This window comes from Hevea brasiliensis, chromosome 9 (assembly GCF_030052815.1).
Source record: "Hevea brasiliensis isolate MT/VB/25A 57/8 chromosome 9, ASM3005281v1, whole genome shotgun sequence".
NCBI lineage: Eukaryota > Viridiplantae > Streptophyta > Magnoliopsida > Malpighiales > Euphorbiaceae > Hevea > Hevea brasiliensis.
Genome location: NC_079501.1, coordinates 86,240,092 through 86,256,604, shown reverse-complemented (window position 1 = coordinate 86,256,604; position 16,513 = coordinate 86,240,092). Strand labels below are relative to the sequence as shown.

Sequence of the window (16,513 nt, the reverse complement as noted above, 5' to 3'; positions counted from 1 at the left end):
TTGATGTAAACATTATAAAAACTCTTTAAATAAAAAGATAATATAATTTAAACTAAAAATAATTTTTTTTTTTTTTATATTCGCATATGATCCAAAGAAATTCATTGCTGCTCCTTTCGATAATATATTTTCTAAGAATTAAATCTCAATTTTCCTTTACAAGTGCAGTAAATTTTACTACTACACTATTGATAATAAAAAATAAAGTATAATCCACTATCAGCAACAGTTAGATTCATAAATTTTATCAAATACATACTATCAACTACCCCAGACCGCTGAACCAAGCAAGACCAATGTGGGCTTTTCTCACAATGTCAATAATTAGGGATGCAGCAAATGTGCTCGAAATATTGTTGAAACGCAACAATTATAAACCAAACACAACACAGCCAAAAATTTGTTTAATTTAAACACTCTGATATCAACCAAATACACAAATAGGCCAAAAAGACGCCATTATTAAAATGTTGTAAGAACAAACTTTCCAAAAAGAAAATTGATCTATAAATAAAACTATTTCATTTTAATTAGTCCACTAAATTAACACACAGTTATTAAAGGCTCAAGGCACACTAAGGAGTCTTGAATCCTAAGCGCGCGATGCAAAGCATGAGCGCGCCTAAGCAAGGTAAGGCGAAAAAGTAAAAAATTTAAAAAATCCATAAAAGTCAAATAAAAGTGATGCTTTTCTTCTTCTTCTTTGGCATATATCTTGAATTGTATTTGCTAGTTTGAGTTTAAGTGATAGTCCTTTTTGCTAATGAAATTGCTAGCTAAAGAAGGAAATAAAAAAGACATACCTTTCTAGAACCTTGTGTCTGGAACAAAGGTGCACACCTAAGAGCATAAGGCTCCAGGATTTAAGCCTAGTGAACCTCGAGCCTGAGGCGTGCCTCTTTAATAACTATGAATTAATAGCTCCATTAACGTATAAAGGCTCACCTTCCCAAAGTCCACACAGTTCATTTTGATTTAGAGTGAGCCAAGATAAAATAATGCAACAAACCAGCCAAAAGGGAACTCACGCTGAAAAGCAATCATCTTTGCCATATCCACACAACCTCAAATATGGCCGTACAGAAAATCAACATGAAAAAACATATCTTATTTTGCAAGATGACCACACTTCATACAGAAGCTAAATTAGAGTTGCCAGTTTGCAAATCATATGATTTACTTTCTTATTCTAACCAAATTTCAACTAGGTTCCTCCAATTACTCATATGAACTGCCAAAACTTGTAAATTCCTCCAATCACACGTTTCATCATTGTTTGTCCCCACAAACTTCTAATTATCAACTCCACTGTTGCAGCTCAAGTCATTCGCCATTGCATCTGAATGTGGATCCCTGTAGACATGCACAACAATGGACATAAATAAGGAGAATGGCACCAAGGTTGCTGATGCCATTTCAATAGCAATTTTGGACATTTGAACATTGACCCCTCTATGCATGCCCAAGGCAAGGATATAATACCAATTTGCTAGCCATTTCTGATTTCGCACAGAAATGAGATACTTTGGCACTGGGGTACTTCCATGTCTTACTATTATAATTTTATACTAAAAACATAAAAACTAATTGAATTAAAGTTGTTGTTTAGTTAGTAATTACAATATCTAACAATTTGATCAAATGACCACCAAAGACCAAAATTTCACCAGCAAATCTAAGTATTTCTTTTTGAAATTAAAAATCCATAAAAGTGAAGCTCAAAATAAAATTAAAGCATTCATTTTTGTAACAGCAAATATACTACAAAAAATGGGAAAATACAAAACAAAAAAAAGAATGTTAACATAACAGAAAATTTTTAAAAATTTCTAGGCTGACTTCAAATGGAAGTGCTCAAACAGTGTTACCTAAATCACTCCTACTGACCTTGTATCACATTTCTGACTCTTTGTATCCAAACACGATTCTTTTACATGCCTAAACACTTAAATTGGCGAATTCTATAAAAGAATATGCTTTATCACAATAAATTAAAAGTTAAATCAAGACGAATTAGAATTACTGAATTTTTTGCTTTTACTATTTGAATTTACATATACATATAATTTAAAGTTTATAAAATAATTGCCTTGAATTGTATATTTTTCATGCATATAATTCATAACAAATTTAAGTGTATCGTGATCCCATACTGCGTGTTAATTAAGTCTACCCTAACTTATCCCGTACCCATATCCAGACCATGAAACATTGAGAACCATACCCATACCACGAAACATGGCAAACCATTAATCAGGCAATACCGGATCAAACATAGGCCAATTCATAAAAAGGTTGAAAAAGCAAAATGCCATTTTGTCGCGCAAAAGAGGGTTCACCAGAACCAAAGGAAAGGGCTAAAAGGACTTGGGTGGTTTACTCTAGAACAAGCAAGAAAGATCTAGAGGCTTCTGGAATGAGCAAGAATGATTGGTTAGCTCAAATTCGGGAGGGACATGTGATGCCATGTGCTTGAGAGGGCTATTAAAAGCATAAGGTATAGTGAGGTAAGGCAGGGAATTTTGAATTGTAATTTTCCAGCTTTGTTTGAGCTTGGAGGCAGTAATCATTACTGCTGGGGTGCGAGAAGAGTGAATTCTAGTTGATTGATCCAGATTACTTGTATCCACCTGGACTCTTGACATCATTTTGAATAAAATCTCCCTCTTTTTCCCCACATATTCTTTTTCTCTATTCCATTTTTCTGCTTATTTCCCCTGAACAGGTTTCTCACTCTTATCACATTTCAGCTCAATGAATATTGAAGAGATGCCAATCCGGAAAATAACTATGAACGCGGAGAAGGAAGAATAATCAACTTACAGAGTTACAATATTGAGTATTTCGACGCCTCTGATTGGAAAAGCCCTGCTATCCTCAACAGTGGCAGTGGGCTTAGGTAGATCATAAGAAACTGAGAATCTAGTATAATAAATGCAAATTTCATTGACATCATAACCATCATCATGCCATATAACGCAGAACCTGTCCTTAGCAAGGACAATGAGCTCGACATCTTCCTCACGACCAAACCAAAAGGACCGGGGAAGATCAACCGAAGGAAGTTCTTTTCTGTTTGCAACGTCATAGGAATCCAAGCGCATGTGTATAGTATCGTACGTATAAAGAATTCCATCATCTGAAAGTGTGATGCAACCGAGAAATGGATAAGAACCATAAGGCAAGTCCTTCTGGTAGACAGTCCAAGAGCCATTTGAGCAATCTAATTGATACAAAATGCGTTCATCCGCCATATAGGCAATGAGTGTACCTGGGGACAAAGATGCTGAAGCAATTGGATAAAAACGAGATAAATGCGGCTTGATTATCTTTCTTACTTCGACTTCACCTTTGTTGCTGTCAACAACATTCAAAGCAAAACCCCAAGGGTCCGGGTTGCGAAAACCATCATGGCGGTTACCAGCAAACAGGTACAACCAACGACCGTCAACAACAGCAGACCTACCTCCACTGAAAGTGAATGGCAAAGCAAAACAAGTCTTCCAACCATCTCTAGCATTTCTCGTATCTAGACACCGTATCTCCTTGCACCCATCACCACCACAGCGCACCGAATACATCTCAGTCACGTTACTGCGGCCACCGATGACGTAAATAAAAGAACCAATAACTGCACAATCGGCGCCCACAAGTGCAGGACCTGGGTGGTTAACTTGATTTATATCCTCGAAAACTCTCGAGAATTGAATCTCAACACCATTATTACCATCGGTTTGTTTCAACAAATACCAATCGTTTGTTGCGTCCCTATAGCCACTATCTACATCATCTGATTCATACAAAGATTCTCCCAACCTCAAAACGTGAATATAAATCAACTTCTCCATCTCAAATATTGAAGAAAACAACACCAGCAACCAAAAATTCTGCTGCTAAGGTTTTTGAGTTATCAAACCTCAGTTTCTGAGAGGTGTTCTCAGATCTGAAAGAAACCTCAACAAATCTTCTCGGAATCAATTTCACCCTGCAGCATTCATACCCAATTAATGACCAAAAAAGAATGTACAGACAGCAGTGTATATCTTCAACAAATTTTCTCAGAAATTAAAAACCAATCAACAAACCCAGATAAAAAAAGGGTTCAGTGCGCGGGTTGCTCTTCGTCTGGCGATCTGGTAATGAGAGGAGATCTGGTATTGCGATGGACCATTAGGCAGCCGAAAATAACAAAAAAAAAATTTAATCGGACGCTCGGGCATCGCCGATGGTGAGGGACAAGGAAGAGGAGACGGACATCGGGTAGCAACTGGTGACAGGATGGCGACGGAGGGAGAAACGGAGAAAGTGGGGGCGCTGCCGTGACAATAAGCAGAGAGCTGAAAACGCAAATTGATTGCTGCAACCTTCATTTTTTATTTCCTATTAAAAACGGTGAGGCAATCTAGGTTTTTGCTTTTAATAAAAAATAATAATATAAAGATAAATTGAATTTATTAAAATGTCCACCATTTTACAAACTAATTATAATTACAATTTTATTATTTAAATTAATTTTAAAATCTTTATAAATTTAAAATTTTTAATCTCTTGATATTTAATTTTAATTAAATATAAAATTTTATAAAAATTATTTAATTAAAATAAGAAGAAATTAATAAGTAAAAATAAAAAGTATTATTTATATATTCTATAATAAATTAATGATAAAAATCTGGGATAAATTTTGATAACTGTCTCTGAACTTCTCTAATTGTAACATTACAGTCTCTCAACTTAAAAATGTAAAATAAAATATATCAACTTTTAAATTTTACATAGTAAAATTCTTCTAACCTCAAATTACCAGTTTTTCAGTTGGACGCTGATCTGGACACTTTCAGCATAAAACTTAGTCAGTATTTTTCTTTTCTCTCTCAAGCAATATATAAATTGAATTATTTTTCTTTCTATAGACAGAATAATTTTTCATGCATAAAGAGAATAATTTTACACTTTACATAAGAGATGATAGAGAAATATTGACTAAATATTATACGGGAGCTATTAATATCAGTTTCTAACTGAAAAATCAGTAATCGAAAGTCAGAGATTTTACTATGCAAAATTTGAAAGTTTATGGAGTTTTATGTTATATTTTAAAGTTGAAGAACTGTAGTATTACAATTATATATGTTCAGGGACAGTTATTGAAATTTATCCTAAAAATCTGCCATAAATTATCTTTAGCAATAATAATATCATTGCTAATAGTTTTAGCAATGAAAAGTTATTTTTATGCAAATATGCATCTTCTATTTATTAGATTTATAAAGCTTGGATCAAAATTCAAAAGGAGAGTAAGAAGTTGAAAGTGGCGATCCAACGAATGTGGTGGGTACCTATTGCTTTGCTATTGGTAAATCCTTTGTTTCCTTCTTGGTTTAACTTGACATCTTCATGTTTGTCCACATAATTTTCTTTAGAGTTCCTATATTTTTTTTCCCTTTTAAATTGATGAAATTGATGAGATTCATTTCTAGCTAATATAGAATTTGATATTTTGTGTTTTGAGGCATGATTTATGTCCATGCTTCACTTTTTTTAATTGTGAATACATAATTTTAATATATGATTCTTGTTTATATGATTTATATTGATTTTATAAGGAATGCAATATGAGGCCATTATGTATAAATTTAGCATAATGTGAGGTTAACAAGTCTTGAGATATGCTTATTCACTGTTAATTGATGTCAATTAGTAGTGCTCCCATGGACAACAGCTTGAGATGCCTTTAATAACCATTTGGATGTACTTTTTGTTTTTTTTGTTTTTTTGTTAATTCTCTGCACTTTAACAGATCGTTCTCTACTTCACTAATTTATCTCATCTTCTCACTTTGTAGGTTATTTGTTCGAGTATGGAAGAAATACTGTAATTCATAATTAGGCAATTAGATAAACATTGATGGATTTTTTAGAGCTCTGATATATGGATGAAAGATGACAGTATATTGGATTTTTTTAGTGCTTCAATTGTCATGTAAGTGTATATTTTTCCTTGTAATTTATTAAATTTATGAACTTTATGATTTAACAAAGATATCATTTTTTCCAATATTTTATTTATTTTATTTGTGACAAATTTTTTAAATTTTTTGTATTGATTGATATTTGTATATAGTGTGATTTTTAGATAATTAACAATTTTTATAAAGTTAAAAAGTAATAATGTTGAGAATTGCATTGTGATCGGCTAATATATCCTCAAAAATAGTTCAAATCAATGGATTTACTTATAATATTATGAAAAAATTATGTTATTTTAGTGGGAAAATTATGTTCTTTTAGTGGGGAAATAAGTTTGCCTCTAAAAAAAAATTTTCTTATTTTTCCATTGAAATCTTTTGTGTCGTAACATTTATGACGAACTAATAGTGATTTTATTTTTATTAAATCTTTTTTGGCGAAATATAAATTTTTAATGGCGAATTTTCTCTGCACAAAAACATTTTTTTTTAGTAAAATTAACTACAATCATAAAATTAGGTTTATTTAAGTTAAAAGAGTCGTGAAGAAAGGTAAATCACACCCATGGTACCTGACTTAAAGTGTATGATATAAAACAACTTCAACTATAATTTGTAATAAAAAAGTATCCGAAATTCAAAGTAATATAAAAGTACATATGACCTCTAATAACTAGTTTCCAAGTGAAATGATCATGTGGCAAATTACCCGTGACCTCTAGTGGTAGGTTTTTCTTCTTCTACTTGCAAGTTGCTAAATGGGCCATGGTAGCGAGGAATTGGAGCAGACTAAGAGGGAGCGATAGACTCACTAGATGAAGTGGTAGTGGCGGCTTAGTCAGAGAGGCTATACGAGGCACATTATTATGGTTGGAGTTATCATCAGAAGAAACCCAGCCTGCAATCCCAAAAGTCCACAAGTTCATCAACCAAAACTTGAAGCATATCTCCGTTGTTTTAAGCACCGATTTAAAACGCTTCATTTTCAAAAAATCTTAACCCATTTCGCTTCATAGGTCTAATTGGAGACTAAGAAAACTTGAAGCATATCCTAATCGATTTAAGTGCCAATTTTGAATGCCAGACTATTGTTGATATAAAATAAATAAGACCAACTAGTAACTGAAACAAAAAAGAATGACTAAAAAAAAAACTTTAAAAATACAAAGACTAAATTATTAATAACACTATAATTCAGACACTAATAATCTATTTAATGTAATTGTTAGATATATTTAATAGCTGATAATAATTTACATATATTAAGTGTTTGATAGAATTATATATGACTAATAAGAATATATATTATATTATTTATTTTACTATTAAAATAATCCTATAATTATTAATTTATTATAAACATATATAAAAATTAAAAATTTATTTTTTTAAATATAATTATTTTTCTATTCATATACATAATTTTTATCATATAATGATAAACATTTATTACCTAGTTCAATTATTATTAATATTTTTATGTTTATCCATTATTTCTTATAAGTATAAACAACTTGTTGATGTTGGGGCGTCCTCTACTAACGACGCGCTACATCGGAACCCGGGTGTAGTGAGAAATATGCAAGGGTGTAGGGCGTTCACCGAAAGCGACGCGCCATGCTGGCACCCGAGTGTGGTGTTAAGTGAGCAAGAGTTCTCACATCATGGACGGGTGTGGGTAAAGAAGTTAGTCCATAGGACAGATAGTAGAATAAATAATTGAACAGAACACAAGATAGACATAGAAAACAATAGAAGATATCATAGAAGGAGACCAATTAGGAAGGAGCAGGATAGGAGGAGGATCAGGGTTGGTACTTGGAATGTTGGGTCACTTACAGGAAAATTAATGGAGCTTGTGGATACCTTAGAAAGGAGAAGGGTGAATATTGCTTGCATTCAGGAGACTAAATGGGTAGGAGAGAAAAGTAAGGAAGTGGGTAATTCAGGGTACAAACTGTGGTTTACAGGAAAGGAGGGAAACAAGAACGGAGTGGGCATAATCATAGACAGGACATTGAAAGACGCAGTAATAGCTGTGAAAAGAGTAGGAGATAGAATTATACTAGTAAAGCTAGTACTAGAAGGAGAAACAATAAATATAGTTAGTGCTTATGCCCCACAAATAGGACTAGACAGTGAGAGTAAACAAAGGTTTTGGGAAGATATGGATGATTTAATGCAAAGCATACCGAATGAAGAGAATGTTTTCATTCGTGGAGATTTGAATGGATATGTAGAGGAAGTGATAGACAAGGTTATGAGAATGTTCATGGAGGTTTTGGTTTTGACAGTCGAAATGAGGAGAGGAAAAGCATCCTGGATTTTGCTATGGCATACGACCTAATACTAGCAAATACCTACTTTATAAAAAGAGAGTCACATTTAGTGACTTTCAAAAGTGGGCAACATAGAAGCCAAATCGACTTTCTCTTAACTAGGAAGACAAATAGAGCTCTATGCAAGGATTGCAAGGTCATTGTAGGAGAGGCTTTAACAAGTCAACATCGGTTGGTGGTCTTGGATGTCAAGTTTCGGAACAATTCAAGTAAGGTCAGAAGAAATAGTGTAGCTCGAACAAAGTGGTGGGAGTTTAAAGGAGTAAAGCAAGTGAAGTTAAAAAATGAGCTTCTCGAGTCCGAAGTATGGAAGCTGGATATGAAGGCCAATGATATGTGGATACAGATGGCATCAAAGATTAGAGAAGTAGCTAAAAAAATACTTGGAGAGTCTAAAGGACATGGACCACCCTCAAAAGAGAGATGGTGGTGGAACGAGGAAGTACAAAAGGCAGTGAAGAGAAAGAGGGAATGGTATAAGAAATTACCTAAATGTGATAATAATGAGGCATATGAACAGTACAAGATAGCAAAGAAAGAGGCAAAAAAGGCAGTTAGTCAAGCAAGAGCACAGGCCTTTGAAAAGTTATATGAGAAACTTGGAACTAAAGAAGAGGAGAAAGATATTTATAGATTAGCAAGGAGGAGAGAAAGGAAATGTCAAGATCTCAATCAAGTTAGGTGCATTAAGGACAAAGAAGGAAAAGTGTTGGTGAAAGATGAGGACATTAAAGAAAGATGGAGAAATTATTTTAATGATCTCTTTAATAATAGTCAAAATGGTAATAGCGTGAACATAGGTTATAGAACAATAGAAAAGAATGTGAATTATACTAGAAGGATTAGATCTTTAGAAGTAAAGGAAGCACTTAAGAGAATGAAAGTGGGTAAAGCCTGTGGACCCGATGAAATACCAATTGAAGTGTGGAAGTATTTGGGAGATATGGGAGTGGGATGGTTAACTAAATTATTTAATAAGATTATAAACTCAAAGAAAATGCCTAATGAATGGAGGAAGAGTATTTTAGTACCTATTTCTAAAAATAAGGGAGACATACAGAGTTGCTCAAACTATAGGGGAATTAAATACTATGAAGTTGTGGGAGAGAGTTGTAGAGCATCGACTACGTCATGATACTTCTATCTCTCTCAATCAATTTGGTTTCATGCCCGATCGTTCGACTATGGAAGCGATCTTTCTCATTAGAAGCTTGATGGAGAAATATAGAGATGTGAAGAAAGATCTACACATGGTTTTTATTGATTTGGAGAAAGCTTATGATAGTGTTCCAAGAGAGGTCTTATGGAATGTGTTAGAACAAAAGAGGGTATCTATTAGGTACATACAAGTATTGAAAGATATGTATGAAGGAGCAACTACTATTGTGCGCACAGTGGGAGGGGACACAAGAGATTTTCCAATCTCAATTGGATTACACCAAGAATTAGCCATAAGCCCTTACCTTTTTACATTAGTTTTAGATGAACTGACAAAACATATACAAGAGAGTATTCCTTGGTGCATGATGTTTGCGGATGATATTGTTTTGATAGATGAGACACGAGAAGGAGTCAATAGAAAGCTAGCACTTTGGAGAAGTACTCTAGAGTCAAAGGTTTTAAGTTAAGTAGAACGAAGACAGAATACATGCATTGCATGTTCAGTGAAGGCCAAACTGGTGATAGGGAATGAGTTAGTTTGAATGGAGTGATACTGTCCCAAAGTAATCACTTTAAATATCTAGTCTTAGTCCTTTAAGTAGATGGGGGATGTGAGGAGGATGTTAGTCATAGGATTAAAGCCGGATGGTTGAAGTGGAGACGTGCCACGGGAGTTTTATGTGATCGTAAGATTCCCAATAAATTGAAAAGAAAATTTTACTATACAGCCATACGACCGGCTATGTTATATGGTAGTGAGTGTTGGGCACTGAAAGAGTCATATGCATCTAAGATAAGAGTTGCAGAGATGAGGATGTTAAGGTGGATGAGTGGCCATACTAGACTAGATAAAGTCCGTAACGAGAGTATTAGAGAAAAGGTAGGAGTGGTGCCAATTGAAGATAAGTTGAGAGAAGGGAGATTGAGCTGGTTTGGTCATGTGAAGCGTAGACATACGGAGGCTCCAGTTAGACAAGTAGAGCACATTAGGTTAGAGGATAGAAAGAAAAAAAGGAGTAGACCTAAATTGACTTGGAGGAGAGTAGTACAACATGACCTAGAAGCATTACACATTTCTAAGGATTTAACCCAAAATCGTTCGGAGTGGAGAAAGCGAATCCATATAGCCGACCCCAAATTTTTGGGATAAAGGCTTAGTTGAGTTTGAGTTTGAGTTATAAACAACTTGTTGATGTAAACATTATAAAAACTCTTTAAATAAAAAGATAATATAATTTAAACTAAAAGCAATTTTTTTTTTTTATATTCGCATATGATCCAAAGAAATTCATTGCTGCTCCTTATAATATATTTTCTAAGAATTAAATCTCAATTTTCCTTTACAAGTGCAGTAAATTTTACTACTACACTATTGATAATAAAAAATAAAGTATAATCCACTATCAGCAACAGTTAGATTCATAAATTTTATCAAATACATACTATCAACTACCCCAGACCGCTGAACCAAGCAAGACCAATGTGGGCTTTTCTCACAATGTCAATAATTAGGGATGCAGCAAATGTGCTCGAAATATTGTTGAAACGCAACAATTATAAACCAAACACAACACAGCCAAAAATTTGTTTAATTTAAACACTCTGATATCAACCAAATACACAAATAGGCCAAAAAGACGCCATTATTAAAATGTTGTAAGAACAAACTTTCCAAAAAGAAAATTGATCTATAAATAAAACTATTTCATTTTAATTAGTCCACTAAATTAACACATAGTTATTAAAGGCTCAAGGCACACTAAGGAGTCTTGAATCCTAAGCGCGCGATGCAAAGCATGAGTGCGCGCCTGAGCAAGGTAAGGCGAAAAAGTAAAAAATTTAAAAAATCCATAAAAGTCATATAAAAGTGATGCTTTTCTTTTTCTTCTTTGGCATATATCTTGAATTGTATTTGCTAGTTTGAGTTTAAGTAATAGTCCTTTTTGCTAACGAAATTGCTAGCTAAAGAAGGAAATAAAAAAGACATACCTTTCTAGAACCTTGTGTCTGGAACAAAGGTGCACATCTAAGAGCATAAGGCTCCAGGATTTAAGCCTAGTGAACCTCGAGCCTGAGGCGTGCCTCTTTAATAACTATGAATTAATAGCTCCATTAACGTATAAAGGCTCACCTTCCCAATGTCCACACAGTTCATTTTGATTTAGAGTGAGCCAAGATAAAATAATGCAACAAACCAGCCAAAAGGGAACTCACGCTGAAAAGCAATCATCATTGCCATATCCACACAGAACCTCAAATATGGCCGTACAGAAAATCAACATGAAAAAACATATCTTATTTTGCAAGATGACCACACTTCATACAGAAGCTAAATTAGAGTTGCCAGTTTGCAAATCATATGATTTACTTTCTTATTCTAACCAAATTTCAACTAGGTTTCTCCAATTACTCATATGAACTGCCAAAACTTGTAAATTCCTCCAATCACACGTTTCATCATTGTTTGTCCCTACCAACTTCTAATTATCAACTCCACTGTTGCAGCTCAAGTCATTCGCCATTGCATCTGAATGTGGATCCCTGTAGACATGCACAACAATGGACATAAATAAGGAGAGTGGCATCAAGGTTGCTGATGCCATTTCAATAGCAATTTTGGACATTTGAACATTGACCCCTCTATGCATGCCCAAGGCAAGGATATAATACCAATTTGCTAGCCATTTCTGATTTGGCACAGAAATGAGATACTTTGGCACTGGGGTACTTCCATGTCTTACTATTATAATTTTATACTCAAAACATAAAAACTAATTGAATTGAAGTTGTTGTTTAGTTAGTAATTACAATATCTAACAATTTGATCAAATGACCACCAAAGACCAAAATTTCACCAGCAAATCTAAGTATTTCTTCCTTTTTTAAATTAAAAATCTATAAAAGTGAAGCTCAAAATAAAATTAAAGCATTCATTTTCGTAACAGCAAATATACTACAAAAAAAGGGAAAATACAAAACAAAAACAGAATGTTAACATAACAGAAAATTTTTAAAAATTTCTAGGCTGACTTCAAATGGAAGTGATCAAACAGTGTTACCTAAATCACTCCTACTGACCTTGTATCACATTTCTGACTCTTTGTATCCAAACACGATTCTTTTACATGCCTAAACACTTAAATTGGCGAATTCTATAAAAGAATATGCTTTATCACAATAAATTAAAAGTTAAATCAAGACGAATTAGAATTACTGAATTTTTTGCTTTTACTATTTGAATTTACATATACATATAATTTAAAGTTTATAAAATAATTGCCTTGAATTGTATATTTTTCATGCATTTAATTCATAACAAATTTAAGTGTATCGTGATCCCATACTGCGTGTTAATTAAGTCTACCCTAACTTATCCCGTACCCATATCCAGACCATGAAACATTGAGAACCATACCCATACCACGAAACATGGCAAAACATTAATCAGGCAATACCGGATCAAACATAGGCCAATTCATAAAAAGGTTGAAAAAGCAAAATGCCATTTTGTCGCGCAAAAGAGGGTTCACCAGAACCAAAGGAAAGGGCTAAAAGGACTTGGGTGGTTTACTCTAGAAGAAGCAAGAAAGATCTAGAGGCTTTTGGAATGAGCAAGAATGATTGGCTAGCTCAAATTCGGGAGGGACATGTGATGCCAGGTGCTTGAGAGGGCTATTAAAAGCATAAGGTATAGTGAGGTAAGGCAGGGAATTTTGAATTGTAATTTTCCAGCTTTGTTTGAGCTTGGAGGCAGTAATCATTACTGCTGGGTTGCGAGAAGAGTGAATTCTAGTTGATTGATCCAGATTACTTGTATCCACCTGGACTCTTGACATCATTTTGAATAAAATCTCTCTTTTTCCCCACATATTCTTTTTCTCTATTCCATTTTTCTGCTTATTTCCCCTGAACAGGTTCCTTACTCTTATCACATTTCAGCTCAATGAATATTGAAGAGATGCCAATCCGGAAAATAACTATGAACAAGGAGAAGGAAGAATAATCAACTTACAGAGTTACAATATTGAGTATTTCGACGCCTCTGATTGGAAAAGCCCTGCTATCCTCAACAGTGGCAGTGGTCTTAGGTAGATCATAAGAAACTGAGAATCTAGTATAATAAATGCATATTTCATTGACATCATAACCATCATCATGCCATATAACGCAGAACCTGTCCTTAGCAAGGACAATGAGCTCGACATCTTCCTCACGACCAAACCAAAAGGACCGGGGAAGATCAACCGAAGGAAGTTCTTTTCTGTTTGCAACATCATAGGAATCCAAGCGCATGTTTATAGTATCGTACGTATAAAGAATTCCATCATCTGAAAGTGTGATGCAACCGAGAAATGGATAAGAACCATAAGGTAAGTCCTTCTGGTAGACAGTCCAAGAGCCATTTGAGCAATCTAATTGATACAAAATGCGTTCATCCGCCATATAGGCAATGAGTGTACCTGGGGACAAAGATGCTGAAGCAATTGGATAAAAACGAGATAAATGCGGTTTGATTATCTTTCTTACTTCGACTTCACCTTTGTTGCTGTCAACAACATTCAAAGCAAAACCCCAAGGGTCCGGGTTGCGAAAACCATCATGGCGGTTACCAGCAAACAGGTACAACCAACGACCGTCAACAACGGCAGACCTACCTCCACTGAAAGCGAATGGCAAAGCAAAACAAGTCTTCCAACCATCTCTAGCATTTCTCGTGTCTAGACACCGTATCTCCTTGCACCCATCACCACCACAGCGCGCCAAATATATCTCAGTCAGGTTACTGCGGCCACCGATGACGTAAATAAAAGAACCAATAACTGCACAATCGGCGCCCACAAGTGCAGGACCTGGGTGGTTAACTTGATTTATATCCTCGAAAACTCTCGAGAATTGAATCTCAACACCATTATTACCATCGTTTTGTTTCAACAAATACCAATCGTTTGTTGCGTCCCTATAGCCACTATCTACATCATCTGATTCATACAAAGATTCTCCCAACCTCAAAACGTGAATATAAATCAACTTCTCCAACTCAAATATTGAAGAAAACAACACCAGCAACCAAAAATTCTGCGGCTAAGGTTTTTGAGTTATCAAACCTCAGTTTCTGAGAGGTGTTCTCAGATCTGAAAGAAACCTCAACAAATCTTCTCTGAATCAATATTCACCCTGCAGCATTCATACGCAATTAATGACCAAAAAAGAATGTACAGACAGCAGTGTATATCTTCAACAAATTTTCTCAGAAATTAAAAACCAATCAACAAACCCAGATAAAAAAAGGGTTCAGTTCGCAGGTTGCTGTTCGTCTGGCGTTCTGGTACTGAGAGGAGATCTGGTATTGCGATGGACCATTAGGCAGCTGAAAATAATAATAAAAAAAAAATTAATCGGACGCTCGGGCATCGCCGATGGTGAGGGACAAGGAAGAGGAGACAGACATCAGGTAGCAACTGGTGACAGGATGGCGACGGAGGGAGAAACGGAGAAAGTGGGGGCGCTGCCGTGACAATAAGCAGAGAGCTGAAAACGCAAATTGATTGCTGCAACTTTCATTTTTTTTTTTTTTTCCTATTAAAAACGGTGAGGCAATCTAGGTTTTTGCTTTTAATAAAAAATAATAATATAAAGGTAAATTGAATTTATCAAAATGTCCACCATTTAACAAACTAATTATAATTATAATTTTATTATTTAAATTAATTTTAAAATCTTTATAAATTTAAAATTTTTAATCTCTTGATATTTAATTTTAATTAAATAAAAAATTTTATAAAAATTATTTAATTAAAATAAGAAGAAATTAATACCTAAATAATAAATTAATGATAAAATCTGCGATAAATTTTGATAATTGTCCCTGAACTTATCTAATTGTAACATTACAGTCTCTCAACTTAAAAATGTAACATAAAATCTATCAACTTTCAAATTTTGTACAGTAAAATTCTTCTAACCTCCAATTATTAGTTTTTCAGTTGGACGTTGATCTGGACACTTTCAGCATAGAGCTTAGTCAGTATTTCTCTTTTCTCTCTCAAGCCATATAGAAATTGAATTATTTTTCTTTGTATAGACAGAATAATTTTTCATGCATAAAGAGAATAATTTTACACTTTATATAAGAGAGGAGAGAGAAATATTGACTAAGTGTCATGCGTGAACTATTCACATCAGTTTCTAACTGAAAAATCAGTAATTGAAAGTCAGAGATTTTACTATACAAAATTTGAAAGTTTAAGGAGTTTTATATTATATTTTAAAATTAAAGGACTGTAGTGTTGTAACTATATATGTTCAGGGATAATTGTTAAAATTTATCCTAAAAATCTGCCACAAATTATCTTTAGCAATAATAATATCATTGCTAATAATTTTAGCAATGAAAAGTTATTTTATACAAAATTGTTGCTAATACTTTATCCAAACTTATCTATCACTAATATTTTCAATAGTGAGATTCTATACAAATTGATTGCTAATGATTTTTAACAATAAATAATTCATAGCTAATACTTTCAATAATTATCTATTCAATGTAAATTTATCGCTAATAATGTTAATGATGACTTATTCATTGTTAAATCTACAAATAATTTTAATTTACAATATTACTACAATTAATATTAATTAAAATTTTAGTATTGTTTTAATAGTAATTTACTTATAATAAAAATCATATTATAATCCTATATTCTTAACTTTATAAGTATTATTAATTCATTAAAAAATATTTACTTTATTATTGATGCTGTCATAGGAATCTCCATGAGTACGGATCTGCAAATTAAGAGCACACCGGATAGGTTAGTTAACCACTGTTATAATGCCTAAGTCAATGTTGGATTATAGAGAATGAGAATGAAGAGTTGAGAGAGTAAGAGTCAGATCCCATGTATTGATCAATCTTCCTATATATATAGGCATTGGTTAGACTCCTATTGGGATTAGGAGTGTTGTATTGATAGGGGGTTAAAATCTCTAGATATCTCGAATATCTGTTAGTAAAGTCTTTATTATGTTAGGAGTTATCTTTGAA

At 33.6% G+C, this 16,513-nt stretch overlaps 2 protein-coding genes across 3 annotated transcripts; both read right to left on the bottom strand.

Moving 5' to 3' along the window:
• Positions 1–1,087: 1,087 nt before the first annotated feature.
• On the bottom strand, positions 1,088–4,412 carry LOC110652203 (uncharacterized). Of its 2 annotated transcripts, none has more exons than XM_058153874.1 (3): positions 3,272–4,412; positions 2,824–3,139; positions 1,088–1,353 (listed from the first exon to the last, which is right to left on the bottom strand). In XM_058153874.1, exons 1-3 carry the CDS (start codon positions 3,846–3,848, stop codon positions 1,293–1,295), a joined length of 954 nt encoding a protein of 317 aa, XP_058009857.1. In that variant the 5' UTR covers positions 3,849–4,412; the 3' UTR covers positions 1,088–1,292. The 2 variants fall into 2 exon arrangements, with proteins under 2 accessions (XP_058009857.1, XP_058009856.1); XM_058153873.1 differs by having other exon boundaries at positions 2,824–3,985; positions 4,086–4,411.
• Positions 4,413–11,684: 7,272 nt separating this feature from the next.
• On the bottom strand, positions 11,685–15,030 carry LOC110659865 (uncharacterized). The gene is made up of 4 exons (XM_058152449.1): positions 14,929–15,030; positions 13,929–14,550; positions 13,481–13,796; positions 11,685–12,009 (listed from the first exon to the last, which is right to left on the bottom strand). Exons 1-4 carry the CDS (start codon positions 15,028–15,030, stop codon positions 11,949–11,951), a joined length of 1,101 nt encoding a protein of 366 aa, XP_058008432.1. The 3' UTR covers positions 11,685–11,948.
• Positions 15,031–16,513: the final 1,483 nt, after the last annotated feature.